Source organism: Kluyveromyces marxianus, chromosome 1 (assembly GCF_001417885.1).
Source record: "Kluyveromyces marxianus DMKU3-1042 DNA, complete genome, chromosome 1".
In the NCBI taxonomy this organism is placed as follows: Eukaryota; Fungi; Ascomycota; class Saccharomycetes; order Saccharomycetales; family Saccharomycetaceae; genus Kluyveromyces; species Kluyveromyces marxianus.
The window spans coordinates 1,104,363-1,118,497 of NC_036025.1; the positions used below are offsets into that span (position 1 = coordinate 1,104,363).

General features: G+C 41.1%; 9 protein-coding genes and 2 non-coding genes across 11 annotated transcripts; 5 read left to right on the plus strand and 6 right to left on the minus strand.

The window, feature by feature from the left end:
- Positions 1-614: 614 nt before the first annotated feature.
- Positions 615-2,330, plus strand: GIP1 (protein phosphatase regulator GIP1; the record flags this gene model as incomplete). The annotated part of the gene is made up of 1 exon (XM_022822189.1): positions 615-2,330. One exon carries the CDS (start codon positions 615-617, stop codon positions 2,328-2,330), a length of 1,716 nt encoding a protein of 571 aa, XP_022674036.1.
- A 407-nt stretch (positions 2,331-2,737) lies between these two features.
- Positions 2,738-4,117, minus strand: SES1 (serine--tRNA ligase SES1; the record flags this gene model as incomplete). Its single annotated transcript, XM_022822190.1, has 1 exon — positions 2,738-4,117. One exon carries the CDS (start codon positions 4,115-4,117, stop codon positions 2,738-2,740), a length of 1,380 nt encoding a protein of 459 aa, XP_022674037.1.
- A 373-nt stretch (positions 4,118-4,490) lies between these two features.
- On the plus strand, positions 4,491-4,564 carry KLMA_R118. The gene has a single exon. It is a non-coding gene; the product is annotated as a tRNA-Val (tRNA).
- A 255-nt stretch (positions 4,565-4,819) lies between these two features.
- On the plus strand, positions 4,820-5,239 carry ATG31 (Atg31p; the record flags this gene model as incomplete). Its single annotated transcript, XM_022822191.1, has 1 exon — positions 4,820-5,239. The coding sequence occupies one exon, from the start codon at positions 4,820-4,822 to the stop codon at positions 5,237-5,239; it is 420 nt and encodes a 139-aa protein (XP_022674038.1).
- A 42-nt stretch (positions 5,240-5,281) lies between these two features.
- Positions 5,282-6,478, minus strand: FAL1 (ATP-dependent RNA helicase FAL1; the record flags this gene model as incomplete). Its single annotated transcript, XM_022822194.1, has 1 exon — positions 5,282-6,478. The coding sequence occupies one exon, from the start codon at positions 6,476-6,478 to the stop codon at positions 5,282-5,284; it is 1,197 nt and encodes a 398-aa protein (XP_022674039.1).
- Positions 6,479-6,828: 350 nt separating this feature from the next.
- On the plus strand, positions 6,829-7,923 carry TLG2 (t-SNARE syntaxin TLG2; the record flags this gene model as incomplete). Its single annotated transcript, XM_022822195.1, has 1 exon — positions 6,829-7,923. One exon carries the CDS (start codon positions 6,829-6,831, stop codon positions 7,921-7,923), a length of 1,095 nt encoding a protein of 364 aa, XP_022674040.1.
- Positions 7,924-8,131: 208 nt separating this feature from the next.
- Positions 8,132-10,180, minus strand: TOS7 (Tos7p; the record flags this gene model as incomplete). The annotated part of the gene is made up of 1 exon (XM_022822196.1): positions 8,132-10,180. One exon carries the CDS (start codon positions 10,178-10,180, stop codon positions 8,132-8,134), a length of 2,049 nt encoding a protein of 682 aa, XP_022674041.1.
- Positions 10,181-10,769: 589 nt separating this feature from the next.
- On the minus strand, positions 10,770-11,189 carry KLMA_10529 (uncharacterized protein; the record flags this gene model as incomplete). The annotated part of the gene is made up of 1 exon (XM_022822197.1): positions 10,770-11,189. The coding sequence occupies one exon, from the start codon at positions 11,187-11,189 to the stop codon at positions 10,770-10,772; it is 420 nt and encodes a 139-aa protein (XP_022674042.1).
- A 95-nt stretch (positions 11,190-11,284) lies between these two features.
- On the minus strand, positions 11,285-11,377 carry KLMA_R119. The gene is given in 2 exon segments: positions 11,285-11,323; positions 11,341-11,377. It is a non-coding gene; the product is annotated as a tRNA-Asn (tRNA).
- A 292-nt stretch (positions 11,378-11,669) lies between these two features.
- Positions 11,670-12,137, plus strand: MIC19 (Mic19p; the record flags this gene model as incomplete). Its single annotated transcript, XM_022822198.1, has 1 exon — positions 11,670-12,137. One exon carries the CDS (start codon positions 11,670-11,672, stop codon positions 12,135-12,137), a length of 468 nt encoding a protein of 155 aa, XP_022674043.1.
- A 337-nt stretch (positions 12,138-12,474) lies between these two features.
- Positions 12,475-14,070, minus strand: UBP6 (ubiquitin-specific protease UBP6; the record flags this gene model as incomplete). Its single annotated transcript, XM_022822199.1, has 2 exons — positions 12,475-13,913; positions 14,055-14,070. 2 exons carry the CDS (start codon positions 14,068-14,070, stop codon positions 12,475-12,477), a joined length of 1,455 nt encoding a protein of 484 aa, XP_022674044.1.
- Between the last annotated feature and the right edge of the window lie 65 nt (positions 14,071-14,135).

Consider the following 14,135-nt stretch of genomic DNA (forward strand, 5'->3'; position numbering starts at 1 on the left):
CTCAAGTCCAGAGTTTCTTAGATCCTTATGACCACTGCTGATTTTCTTGGTTCTTTTTTTTTTGTTTGTTTTGTTTTGTGTCATACTACTACTAGTAGTACTACACAGACACACCCTCTCTCTTTTTCGTGCCATGTATGAAACTGTCGCGCGACGCAAAAGCACAAATTTTGCACAACCTCAGAAATGGACACTAAGACAAGTATGTGTGCGTTTTATTTTGCAGTCAATAGTTTGGGATATATAAATATATGTCTGGAGCATGCTCCTGGAGATATATCTCGTATTAAATTGGATAATTTGTGTCATTAAATTTTCATTTAGATTTAAGAAGGCTTAACTTCGGTTGGTTTGTTGATTCTTTGTTAAACCATCTTAGCAGTTTGTAAAGTTGTGTTAGATAGAGGACACTTGGACTTTAAGAAATTATTAGGGCTTTCGCATAATACATCGTCACACTGTTTGCTATAATTTTTATTTTGTTTTAAGTTAAGTTACTATTATCTTAAAGCCGTTGCTATATTTAATTTACAACAACTACAAAACTACTACTACAGAACTACTACTACAAAACCAATACTTTCGCCTGCATAACTCAGTACAAGTATAAAATCATGGCAACTTCTTTACTGACTTCTATTGAACTAAATGACAGTCCTGCTATTTCCAGTGGCACAAAAAGAGCCAAGATTAAGAGACTTTTCAGCACTTTGGGTGGTGGGGTGTCAACAGCCTTGTCAGAAAACCAGCCATTGGGAGACGAAACTCCGCCCACACCAGACCAGTTTTCCGGTTTGTCACCAACGAAACAAGCTATTAAAAAGATGAGATTTTTCTTTGCCAGGCATTGGCTAGGTACAGCAGATCCAATGGATAATAACGAATTTGTTAGTAACAGCGCAAACGTATCCGTGGAGGATTTCTCTTGTTACAATAAGTATAAGACTGATGGCATGGAGTTGGAACGATTGTTCAATGAGGCCGTCGTTGACAAAAGACCTCCTTCTACTCGTGATGAAATTGTGAGAAAAATGGGACCCTTTGAATCCATGGATTTTTGGCAATCCAAGAATTGGATGCAAGGTATTAGGGATTTCAATGTCACATTTAGTCCAGTGGAATCTGAACCAAGCGCGGATCTCTCTATGTCATCTGACGCCTTTAAGAAACCTTCGAATAATAGAGACGATGATCATAAGGGCACTGCATTAAGCTCTTCTAAAGCACCATATCTAGATAAATTAGCATCGGGGTCAGCAAATGGAAATTCGTACGTTTACGATTTTGGGAATTCTTCTGCTTTGCCTGACCTTATATATGGCTTAGAAACTGCTCCAACACAGTCTGGAGCTGGCTCTTCTGCTAAACAAGTCAAATCTCTGCAATTGATAGAAGAGAATGATGGCTTAGCTCTGTTAACATCAGGTAGAAGTTTGAAGAATGGTGCAAAGATATTCAATTCTAACAGTCCGGAATCTAACCAGCTTGAATCTGCTGATTGCGCAGTGTCCCAAAAGGTAATGATTCCAACGTTCAGAGAGGAAATTGGCATGGAGGTGCATTCTATTGCTAACAACTTGCAAGGTGGAACTATCACTGAAGCCGATTTAATAAAACTAGCATGTTGTAAGAAGAGAACTTTTATGGATGCAAACTTTTATAACGATGAAGACGACAACGAAGAACGTTCCATTTCATCTTTAGAAGAGTATCATATGGCTGAAAATTTCTCGATAAGGTCCAAAGGGTTTGTACAAACTGGTAGCATAGAACACGATCAAGAACGTGAACGTAATTTGGCTAATATGGAGGTTGAAAAGGGAGATAAGGGAGATACGGTTAAATTCAACAAATTCTCTTATTTGGTGATTTACGATGCCTCGAAGAAGTGTCATTACTCAGAATCTACAGATAAATTGACACTTAAAATTCCACATGATGGTGGTAGTCAGACAAGGGCCAAAATTGCCGTATCTGCACTCGTCAATACAGAAACATCCTTGAATATTGAGGCGGAATCTACTCCATACAGCGATTCAATGAGACTGAAATCTATCTTGAAGCGTAGAACCAATGAACAAGAAAGCATTGAGGCACAGCGTGCCAGGAAATGTGATGAAATTGATGCTAGTGATTTCTTGGAATTTGTCGAGAATCACGAGAATAAGCGTCGTTCGGGTGAAGATATTTTGGTACTTGCCCGTGAGAGACAGTTGAAGAACTATTACGATGATCAAATGCTTCAAACAATTACCGTCAGAAAGGAGAAACAGTCTTTCTCAGGATTTGAAGATGAGTATAACAAAGTTTCTGGACTGACGTCATGTTAAGGGAAGACATTTTGCATTGACACAAACACAAGACGAAGAGAAGAAACAAGAAAAGAATGCTCGTGTCGGGGTTTTCATCTTTCTATGATTGAATTTGTATTGTAGTCTGTAGAAGTGTAGAAGTACAATATAGGATAGAGAAACGACATAAATAACTAGAACCGTTAAATAAACTTTGCAACTTCTGGAGGTTGGTTGTTTTTATTCTTTGAGGTCTTTTATGACAATAATTAAAAGCAGGAAAAATAGCTGTTTATTTCTATTACGTTGATTTCGTTTTGATTTTTTTAGTGATATCTAGTATATTTATGATCTGTTTGTTTGAGGTTTGATTATAGTAGTAAAGCTAGCAGAGGATTCCTTTATTAAATTAGAAATTTGATTAACGGGAAGGGTGTGCAGCTTGCTTAGTTCTTCTTCTTGTTAGAAGTAGAGTTCTTTGGCAATTCTTTAACGTAAGGCAAGAATTCTGGTTCGCCTGGAATGTACTTTCTCAAGACTTCTGGGACCTTTAGACCGTCTTCTGTTTGGTAGTTTTCTAGAACACAGCACAAAGCTCTTTGAGTGGCACATAGGGTAGAGTTCAAGCAGTGGACGTACTTCTTCTCTCTGTCACCCATCTTCTTGATACCGCATCTGATTTCCAAGTTTCTAGATTGGTAGTCGGTACAGTTGGAACAGGAAACCAATTCCTTGTATTCCTTTTGGTATGGGAACCAAGCTTCTAGATCGTACTTCTTGGCAGCGGCGTTATTTAATTCACCGGAAACGATACCGACAACACGGTAAGGTAGACCCAAAGATTGGTAGAATTCTTCAGACAAGCTGATCATTCTGTCGAATTCTTCCCAGGACTTATCAGGTTCAGCCAAGACGAATTGTTCGATCTTTTCGAAAGCATGCACTCTAAAGACACCCCAAGCGTCCTTACCGTGAGAACCAGCTTCTCTACGGAAACAAGAAGAGTAACCGACGTAACGAACTGGCAATTGTTCTTGTGGCTTTTCGAACCATTCACCAGAGTGGTATGCAGAGATTGGTTGTTCAGAAGTGGCAATCAAGTATTTCTCATCGTCACCGTCCAAAACCTTGTACAATTCTTCGTCAAATTCCGACAATTGAGCAGTCTTGGCCATGACATCCTTGTTCATCATGACTGGGGCTTGCAATGGAGTGTAGCCCTTGGAAGCCAAGAAAGACAAACCGTAGTTGATCAAAGCTTGGTTCAAAAACACACCGTAGTTTCTGAAGAAGTAACCTCTGTGACCGGTAATCTTGACACCACGCTCTGGGTCGTAACCGTCTAGTCTCAACAAGATTTCGTGGTGAGACAACTTAGCTTCAGCACCAGTACAGGTAGCAACTTGGCCAACTTCCTTGACGTTTTCTGGCATCCAGGTACGAACCAATTCGTTGTTCTCTTCGTCGTTAGACACAACAACAGATGGATGCACAATGTTACCAACTTGGTTCACCTTAAATCTCAACTGCTTGTCTTGTTCTTGTTCCTTTTCAGCAAGAACCTTCTTCTCAGCTACAATTCTGTCCTTTTCGGCCAACAACTCAGAAGCATCTTCCTTGTTCTTGAACTTCAAACCAATTTCCTTCTGGACCTTGTTCTGTTGCTTGTTCAATTCATCAACTTGGAATCTAGTCTTCACCCATTCCTTGTAATCAGCAATGATTTCGTCAACAATCTCCACACTAGCACCACGGGCAACCTGCGACTTTCTGATCAAATCTGGGTTACCACCTTTCTCTTCAATAAATTGTGTGATATCTAACATTTTGTTTGTACTCTAACAATAACCTGGCCTAAATTCAAGCAATATGCTATCTAATTTCCGTACAGAGTTTGTTTTAACGGATGATAAATTCAATCTAGAACTAAATAAAATGTCTATAATGAGATTACACAAGGTATTAAACACAATCTTACTCATTAAATATAAGAGTTGATTCAATCATCGCGCAATTTTTATCATCTTTTCATTTTTTCCATATACTAACTCTACTGCTAAATGTAGTGAAGTAACAAAAAAAAAAAAAAATTATTATGGAACAATTTGTGTGTGTATGTGTGTGTCTAGGGAGAAGAGTTGGGAAAAGTTGAACCATAATAACGGCAAAATCTTGTCAGTACTTCAACGAATTGAAGCAGGTCCAATGGTCTAGTGGTTCACGACGTCGCCTTTACACGGCGAAGATCCCGAGTTCGAACCTCGGTTGGATCATGTTCAATTCTGAATTTTAATTTTTTTTTTCCTCTTCTTACAAAGGACAAGCAAACAAACAGCATGGGAATAGAAGAATAGTTAAAATAATAGTTAGTGTATATGGCTTAAAATAAAGGGTTCTTCTTTCTACATGTAACAGGAGGTTAAAATAAAAGCATAAGGTTTAGAAATTTTCGAACCTCTATATTCTGTAGTATTTTATTTTATTTTACTTCACTTGACAATCCCCAATCCCAAAGAAGAGTATTCACAATGGATACCCCTATGCTTTTGGTTACTAATGTTAATGATGCTATACAGAATGATGACTTGCGAATGGACAGCTTGACGAATGAAAACGCATGGTTTTTAAACAATATATCGTATATATTTGAAGATGATGAGCCAATCCAGCAGGAAGATCATTCGAATTACGAGAATTTGTTTATTATAGATAGTGATTTGAACGGCAAGATCAGCGGAGTTGAACTTTTGAGTGAGAAGTGGCAGCTTTTGTCGTACGACCAGAATAAACCGTACAATTGCATTTCGCTTCGTGTCATGGACGAGCTAAGGGCAGATTTGAGCCCGCAGGACGGGGATGTCAAGGACTTGGACTCGTTGGCTAGGCGATATCATGACCGGAACGTTCAGATACGGAATCTCTTAGATTCCTTGATACAGGAGGATTAATCGGTAGATAGTATGTATATATATAATAATTGTAAAGTGCATTTAAGACAACTCTTCTAGGTTAGCAGGGGTAGGTTTGATCTTTATTCTGTAGTGTGCCTCGATTTCCTTCAATTTAGACTTTTCATCCTTAGTGATGAAGTTTATGGCCACACCCTTTCTTCCGAACCGTCCCGATCTACCTATACGGTGGATGTAGTTTTCCAAGTTATCAGGAATATCATAGTTTATAACGAGTGAGATTTGTTGAACGTCGATACCACGGGCCCAGACGTCTGTTGATATTAGCACTCTTGCCTTGCCGCTTCTAAAGTCGTTCATAACGTGGTCACGCTCTTCTTGCTTCATGTCACCGTGCATAGATGAGACAGAGAAGTTCGTTTGCGTTAGCTTCTTGGATAGCCAGTCTACCTTCTTCCTGGTGTTGCAGAATATCACACATTGGGTGATGGTCAACGAATCGTAGAGGTCGCATAAAGTGTCGAATTTCCACTCCTCTTTCTCCACATCCACATAGTACTGTTTTATAACATCCAACGATATTTCATCACGCTTCACCAAGATCTTCACCGGGTCGCTCATGAATTTCTTGGTCACCTCAAGAATATCCTTGCTCATTGTAGCACTAACAACCACGACTTGGATCGTTGTTGGTAACTTTGTGAAGATATCATAAATCTGCTGCTTGAAACCTAGCGATTCTCCGAGAAGTTCATCGGCTTCATCTAGCACTAATATCTTACAGTTCCTTACGTTCAAAAGCTGTCGTTTGATCATATCAAGTACACGACCCGGCGTACCACTCACAACCTGACAGTTTTTCGACACCTTCTTAATATCCTGCTGTAACGTTTTACCACCGGTGCATGCATGGGCGGTCACATTTAGATAGTCACCCAAGTTAGAAATGACAGATTCACTCTGAGCTGCTAATTCTCTGGTAGGAGAGAGCACCAACGCTTGTAACTCTTTGCTCTTAGAATCTATAGCCTGTAATAAACCAATAGTAAATGTGGCTGTCTTACCAGTACCCGATTGAGCCTGTGCAATCACATCTTTACCTGATATAATCTGTGTAATAGCTCTCGACTGAATCGACGATGGTAACTCGAAACCATATGAATAGATCCCTCTCAATAGATCAGGCTTCAAGTTCATCGACTCAAATGTAGCAGACACTTTAAGCTTCTTAGAAGTCTTAAACTTTAGCTTTGAGTCTTCATCTCTGTTGAACGACATTCTTGCTTTCTATAATTTTTGTACACTTCCCTCTCTAGCCACGAAACAACGTCTCTTATCGATCTCCTGTGCTTAGTTTTATGCTAGCTCATCTCATCGCTCATCTCATCTCATCTCATCTCATCGCATCACATTGAATAATTAAAGATTTCTATTTTTTTCAGCTTTAAGGATTAACTAAACAGGTTAAAATGAAAATCTGTTTGCAATAATAATAAAACCTTAAAATGTTATAGCGACCATTGAAAACTGGGGTTATCATATGCCATTCGAGCTAGTTTAGAGCAACCTACGGTTATCCTCAAGTTTTTACAGAGAGGTTTTCAATTGTTGTTTGACTATTTTGCACTATGTACCGTGATAGAACCAATTTGTTCCTATCATATAGAAGGACCTTTCCACACCAACGTTTGTCCAGCACCAAATATACGGTTGCGAATAAGGATCTAGAGGATCAACCGTTCATTGGGAATGAAGATGGTATTGCCATGGATAACTTTTCACGGAGACTTCCACCGAGGTTCTTTGATTTAACATTCCAAGTCGACGAAGCTTTGGCCCTAGTGGATCGCTTGTTAGTGCAGTTAGCAAAACTCTACCAGAAGAATTCGTTGCCTGGGTTTCAGGATAATAGACAGGATGAGCAACAAATTGAGGATATAAGCTTTCAGGTGATCAAAAAATTCCAAGAATGTTTTGGGGTTATCAAGACGCTCACCAGGATTAAAGAAACACAGTTTTCCAATGGACAGCAACTAAATAAGGATGAATTGAGAATCTTGGATAATCTTGAGAAAAACTATGCCTTAAAAGTGCAGGAAAAGTCTCAGAAGTTCAGGGTCCTTCAGAATAACCATTTGAAGTTCTTAAACAAAGACGACTTCAAGCCGCTGCCTACAGCAAAATCGAATGACGATACGTTACTATTGCTAGAAGAAGAAGTTCAGCAAGGTGACTCAAACGAGATTGATAGCTATTCAAAGCAAACGCTTCAAAAACAAAATGCGAAGATGCATGATAGTAACCAGCAATTCTTGCAACAACGTGATGAAGAAATAACTCAGCTAGCGAAAGGTGTTCTTGAAGTGAGTACGATTTTCAGGGAAATGCAATCGTTGATCATCGACCAAGGTACAGTTGTTGATAGGATTGATTACAATTTAGAAAACACGGTTGTTGAATTGAAACAAGCGCAGAGGGAGTTGGATAAGGCCACGCACTATCAAAAGCGTAGTCAGAAGTGTAAAATTATTCTATTCTTATCGTTACTTGTGCTTGCGATGTTCATGCTAGTCATGCTAAAGCCACATCACCGTACGATAAAGGAGACAGCACCTTCTCCCGATCAAGGTCAACCGAAAAATGGCAACTCTGGTGGATCTGGTAACCAAGCAGATGTGGTCAATGCGGATCCTTTGTTGGATCCAGAAAGTAATATACAGTAAGTAGATCTAGCGGAAGTAGTTAAACTAAATACTGAATGAAATAATGAGGATGGGGGGCGGCGCATGCATGTATGAATGATTTAAAGTGTGTTTGTAGTCACAGTGTGAAACAAGTCTATATATCTGTTACAATTATAAAAGTTAAAAAATCTCCTAATAGTATAAGTATAGGTAAGGTGTGTATGTATGGGAGACGAAATTTCAAAGGTTAGAATCCCCCATATGGACTATCTCTTGACATTGAAGCTGGAGCAATGTTCATTTTTCTTGGAAGTCTCTTCTTGTAAGCTGGTTTATAGTGCATATTTGAACCTAGACCTGAATTAGGATTTCCAGCTCTTTGTCCACCCGGCAGCGAAGCTGGGCCAGATCCAATGGTGAATTCTGGATTTGATTGTAGTACAAAGTCAGACGCAGACGGACCAGCCGAAAAAGAACTGCGTTGTTGTAGCTGTTGATGAGGTGGTGCTGGTTGTTGGTGTAGGTGAGGAGATACTCCCATAGGCATTCCCATTGAAGGATCCTGATAATGACCCTGTTGATGTTGTGGAGGTGGAACCGCGCCGCCATGGTTAGGCATAGGTGGGTAGTATTGGGCACTCATTGGTTGCTGCTGCTGCTGCTGTTGTTGTTGTTGTGGAAGTGGTGGATGGATCATGCCGTTCGCACTTTGAGGTTGTTGGCCCATTGGAGGAGGGTAGTACTGCATCCCTTGAGGCGGTATTCCACCTCTTCCTTGATAATATCTTGGGTTGATACCTCTTTGTGATACTGAAGTAAATTCAGAGTCATCGTCGTTAATTCCATCGCCGTCTTCGTCAAAGGCATCCATTGGTGGTCTATCGCTTGGATCGATAGTGTTTCTTTTCAAAAATTCCTCTTCGTCTTCTGGTAGAACGCCATTGATCAAGTCCTGTAGCACGCCATCTTCATCTGTGTGATGCAATGGCACTGGCTCTGGCTGACGACCCGGTTGTTGTGGTTGTTGTGGTTGTGGTTGTTGTGGTTGTGGTTGTGGTTGTGGTTGCTGTTGTCTTTGAGTCATAGGATACCCGTTTCTGTAGCGATCATTGCTCGAAGTGAAAGGAGCAGCTCTGTGGCCAGCGTTCGAAGGGCCGACGCCCACGCCCATGCCCATGTTATTATTACTACCATCCTGTTCCTGTTCAGTGTATACGGAAGAAGGAGCATCTGATGCGATTCTATCGGTCGTTGCCAATGGTTGCTGTCCGGGTCCCAATCTACCCGACGCAGCCAAACGAGGTGCGGCTGAACTTGTAGCCACACTTGTGGTGCTGCTGTCGATAACGGAGAAAGGTTGCTTTGGCACAGCAGATTGGAAACGAGACGATGCCGCATGCGAGTTACTGATGTTGTTCACGTTGTTGTTGCTTGCTCTCTGGTAAGGAAGGGAGGAGGAAGAAGATGCTGCTGCTGCTGCCACAGCACCTGCTCCTGCTCCACCGCCCATACCAGCGGGAGCGAACTTATTCAAGTACGAGTCGCTGACATCGGAATCGGTAACAGTGTTCGAGTTCAAAGTCGTCGTGGTGACGATCTTGGGGGCCTTGTAGTATTCTGGGAATGACAGATCGTCCATATTGGTCAAATCTGTTTGGTTTAGCTCATCCTTGAACAATTTGTCCCTCATTGAAGAAGAAGACGCATACTCGCCATCTTCGTCATCGCTGCCGTCTCCCAGCCCGTTGCTAGCCGTCTCAGACCGGGCCAAGAAGCATAGCGGTAGACAAACAAGAGTCAGCACTGCGGACCCAATAAGAATATAAGCCGTCCACGTGACATGTGGGTAGAAGAGCAAAATCGTACTGATGCAACAGAGTGCCGAGGCAATGAACGCCAGCACAGAAAACGAGAAGTTGCAGCAGAACCAAATCGTGTTGGCATCGAAATGCTTGAACTGGCAAAGGAAACTCGTCACAAGTGCCAAAAGCGTTAGCCCCGCAGCAACTGGCGTCACAATCAAAAGATTGCCCAAAGATTTCCGCGCATCGTGCTTCATCTTCCAGTCCCCATCGTCAGAACTCAAGTTTTCTGGGTGGTAATTCGCCTTTGCTGAAGAACAACCTTCGCCTTGCTGACAGTAGCCAAACACACCATAGTGAATGTCTCCCAATTTAGCCAAACTGATGTTCTTGAAAACGGGGGCAGAAAGACACGCCAAAATTAGAAAAGCCAATGCAATGCACTGCAAAACCGTGAGCAGCGTCGCATACCCAAATGTATAAGTTTTAGCCATGTTGTATCGCGTACTCTCTTGTTCTTTGTATAGTTATTATATCTCTGTACTGCAGACACAAAATGCCAAACCCGGAGATTTATGATAATAATAACCAAAAAAAAAAAAAAAGAGGAGCCTTGTCGCGATCAAAAGACTGGGAAAAAATCTGGTACAGCTCTAATTTCCAATTCTAACTCTAATTCTAATATAGCCGAACCTTGGATCCTATATCAACCAAAAAATCACACTAATATTATATTATCTCTTTTCTCTGGTCCAAAACCTAGTGAATTCAATTAGCAACAAAAATGATTGAAAACTTCTAGTAACGCTCGTCTCTGTTTTCTCCTGACTGACGTCTGTCACTAGAAATCCGACCTCGCCCTGCTAAAAACAAGAAACTATCCCTCTACCTTAAACTAAATTATTCATTTTAAGTAGTTGTGTCGCAGATAATCCAGACATGCCATGTATCAGAATATATACTAAATTGCAATAGCCAGCTATGTACGTAAATAGAAAAAAATGAAAAGATGAAATCTGAGTATCAGAGATCTGAGAAATCTGAGATAAAAGGCCACTGAAAAAATTGCCCGAAATGGCACGGTCAGATCGCAGGGTTTTGGGCTGTCTTGTGGTCTTTTCGTACGAGGTCCAGCATTCGCAGAACACCAGCCGTATGCGCTAGGGCATGGGCATTTCGCTGGGCCTGTTCTGTGCTTCTTCTTTTTCTGTCTTTAATTAATTGCGTTGCTGGTTGTGTCTTAATCGGGCTGTGTCTTAATGTGGTTGCAATCTTGGAAGGCAGGGAGGGAGGGAGGAAAGAAAGAAAAGGAGATGAGGGCATGCATGTGTAGCCGTAGTGTAGTGTAGTGTAGTGTAGTGATAGTGCTGAGATAGGTGGTGTGTGTGTGCCAAGCGGACGGACCGGGCCGTGTTGATCTTGGTTTAGTCGGGGATTCTGTGGCACGTTCTTTGGGCGCGGGCAGGCGCTATGCGGCACGTTCTGTGGCAGGAGCTCAGCCATTTCTGTCCTGTGTCTGTGGTGTCCTGGTGTACGCGAAAAAGTTAAAAATTGGAAATTTAAAAAAAAAAATGATGGGAAAAAATTAAAAAAGATAAGTCTCCCGGGGGCGAGTCGAACGCCCGATCTCCAGATTACAATTTGGTATCACATTACAGTCTGGCGCCTTAAACCAACTTGGCTACCGAGAGGAACTTGTTGGAAGACCCGGTTCTGCCTCGGTATGCACTGGGCGGCCGGTGAGGCGTGACCTTTTATTTTTCTTCGCTTTCTTTCCCATCTTTAAACTGCCGCACATTGAAAAATTTAAACCAATGAAAACCAATAGAGTTTAGTTGGTTAGAGTTGTTAATTTATCCAGTACAATGGAATAGTTTAATCCGCAATTGTAAGAGCCCCCGCCAGGAAGGATTCTTGAGTCGAACAACCAACCAACCCTACTTCTCGTCCCCATCTCACATCCAGAAAACTATCTAAATCACAATGGGTGCCCAACCTTCAAAACCAGCAGAAACAAAGGTATACGTCCCTGAAACTCCAGTGAACTTCGAAAGCAAGCTAATTGCACAGATCGATAACTCCACGGAAACAGATTTCACCAGGGCTCAAAAGGCAGAGAGATACTTGCAGGAGAAAGTTTCTGCGAAATTGGCCGACTTGGAAGCTGAAGCCCTCAAAGAGTTCGAAAGTAAGCTCAGTTCTTCTACGCTACCGGATGATTCCAACTCCAATTCCAGCACCAACACACTCTCTACTGCGCTAGTGAACGAGAAAGTGGAACAGTTGAAGAACCGTTTGGCCAAGCTAGAGGAGTCGCATAAGGCAAAGAGTACAGAGAGCGTCGTTGCAACCAAGAAGAGTTTGACCGAGTGTTTGTTGAAGAACAAGGAAAAGCCTTTGAACTGTTACGATGAGGTAGAGCAGTTCAAGAAGGCGGTCATGGAGATCTGAATGGCGGCTAGACTGATGAAAAGGAAGAAGAAAACCCAACTTTTGTACCATAACATGAATATAGGTTACAGCTGCGGCCGCTACAACAGAGCAGCAGTACCTTTAGCACGCATATATATGCATGTGTCAAGGTATACATACATGTATTAATATTCCAAACCACACACACACACAAAAATCCTGAACGACAAAACCAGTATTGAGAGAGATAAGGTGTATATTCGCTCATATATGTATGTACATACATAAAATACTCACGTCTGTATGAACAACGAAGAAAAAAAATGATATATATATATTTATATTTATATTTATATATGTTCACACAAAAATCTCTCTACAACCCGAGACCCTTGTAGATGAGAATTAGCGCACTGTCGCTTTCACCACCACCAGCAAGCTGTTCGATCTTGTCTTGAGAAATAACTGACACCTTGTCATCATTGTATTTGTACCATTTTTGCTCATCGACCTCGTCTCTGACAAATGATTGGTAATGTCCACTGTCCGAGTTAGCACCTTGATGTGTAATAACTGCAATCAAATTGTAAACAGACGATGGGTTTTCGCCAGGTCTCAAATCCTTGGGGAACTTCTTAGCAAACTCAGTAGCCCAATGCTCCCTTTTACTCTCTTCTAGAGCCATCTGTGTCTCGTACCTTTCCGCTGGCGATAAGGATAACGGAACATGTTCTTGGATGTTCTTGTTGAATTCTTTAAAGTCATCCTCTCTGAGCTTATCAACTTCACGTAATTCATCCCTCATTTTAATCTTTTCTGCTGCATATTCTGGCGTCAAAAGATCCGCAACATCGAGCTGGAATGGGAACTGCACTTTACGTAGAATCTTGGACTTCTTTCCAGTAGATTTTTTCCAGTAAAATCTCACAAACTGCACTGTTAAGTATTCTGGTAGTTTTGTAATCTTTTTGGAGTTTTCGAAAATGGAGTTTGAACCAGTCACCTCAGATCTCTTTTCCACTTTTTCAACTAGTGATTCAGTGAGACCGTTCTTCAAGAAATTCGTCGTGCTAGAGATATGGCATTGTAATTTTTTATCACTTTCTACCTTGGTTTGAACATCGGTCTCGTTCAATGTGTCGGTGATGGTGGTTTTAAATTCAATCTCAAACTTGGAAGATAGAGATTCACCGAACACAGCATCCACTGTGTGAAGCAACTGCGTAAATAATTCTTCTGCATCTTGTTGTTTGTAGAAACCGGTGGATGGGTCCTTTTCCGCAAATTGGGGGTAAATCTTTCTAAGAATTGTTAGCATTATAATAGGGGTGAACGCTTTTTCCTTCCTTTGTGCAAAGGCATTGAAACATTGTTTGAGTTGAGCCACCAATTGACCATGTAGATCGGGGTTCGATTCATTGAATGCTAGTACTTTTTCCCTTAGAGGTTTGATTCTGTATAAAGCCTGTAATGAAGCATTAAAATAACAAGTATTGCCCATGTTTCTTAGACCCACTGGGGTAGCATCTTCCTGCATCGATCTTTCCTTCTCAGACAAGTCCTCCAAGAACTTTGTATCATCAGTTGGTTTGAGAATCAAATTGGCATCTGGAGTACCAAGAACCATTACAGTAGAGTTCGGCTTGATTACTGAAGAAACTACAGTGCTGTTATCTGTTAATCCACCTCTTACCATAAACTTTTGTCTATCTTGAGGAACTAGGGTCAAAGTTTCAACCTTAGCGCGTAAGTCCGAGCCTACAGCTTCAGAACTTAACGTTATTGGGTATACCTTACCAGCATGTTTAATATTGACTAAAATAATAGCAAACGGATGCTCATTGTTAGTATATAATTCGTAATTAGTCTTCTTTTTGCCGATGCTACCTTTTCCTTAATTGAGAAAAGTCGCACCTACTTTAAGTATGGAATTGAATCACCAAAGCATTAACATACATTGAAAATCACTCATTCTTATGTTTCGTAAGAATCTCGATTGCGATCTGAATAATTCGACTCTTTGCAATCTATTCTGGA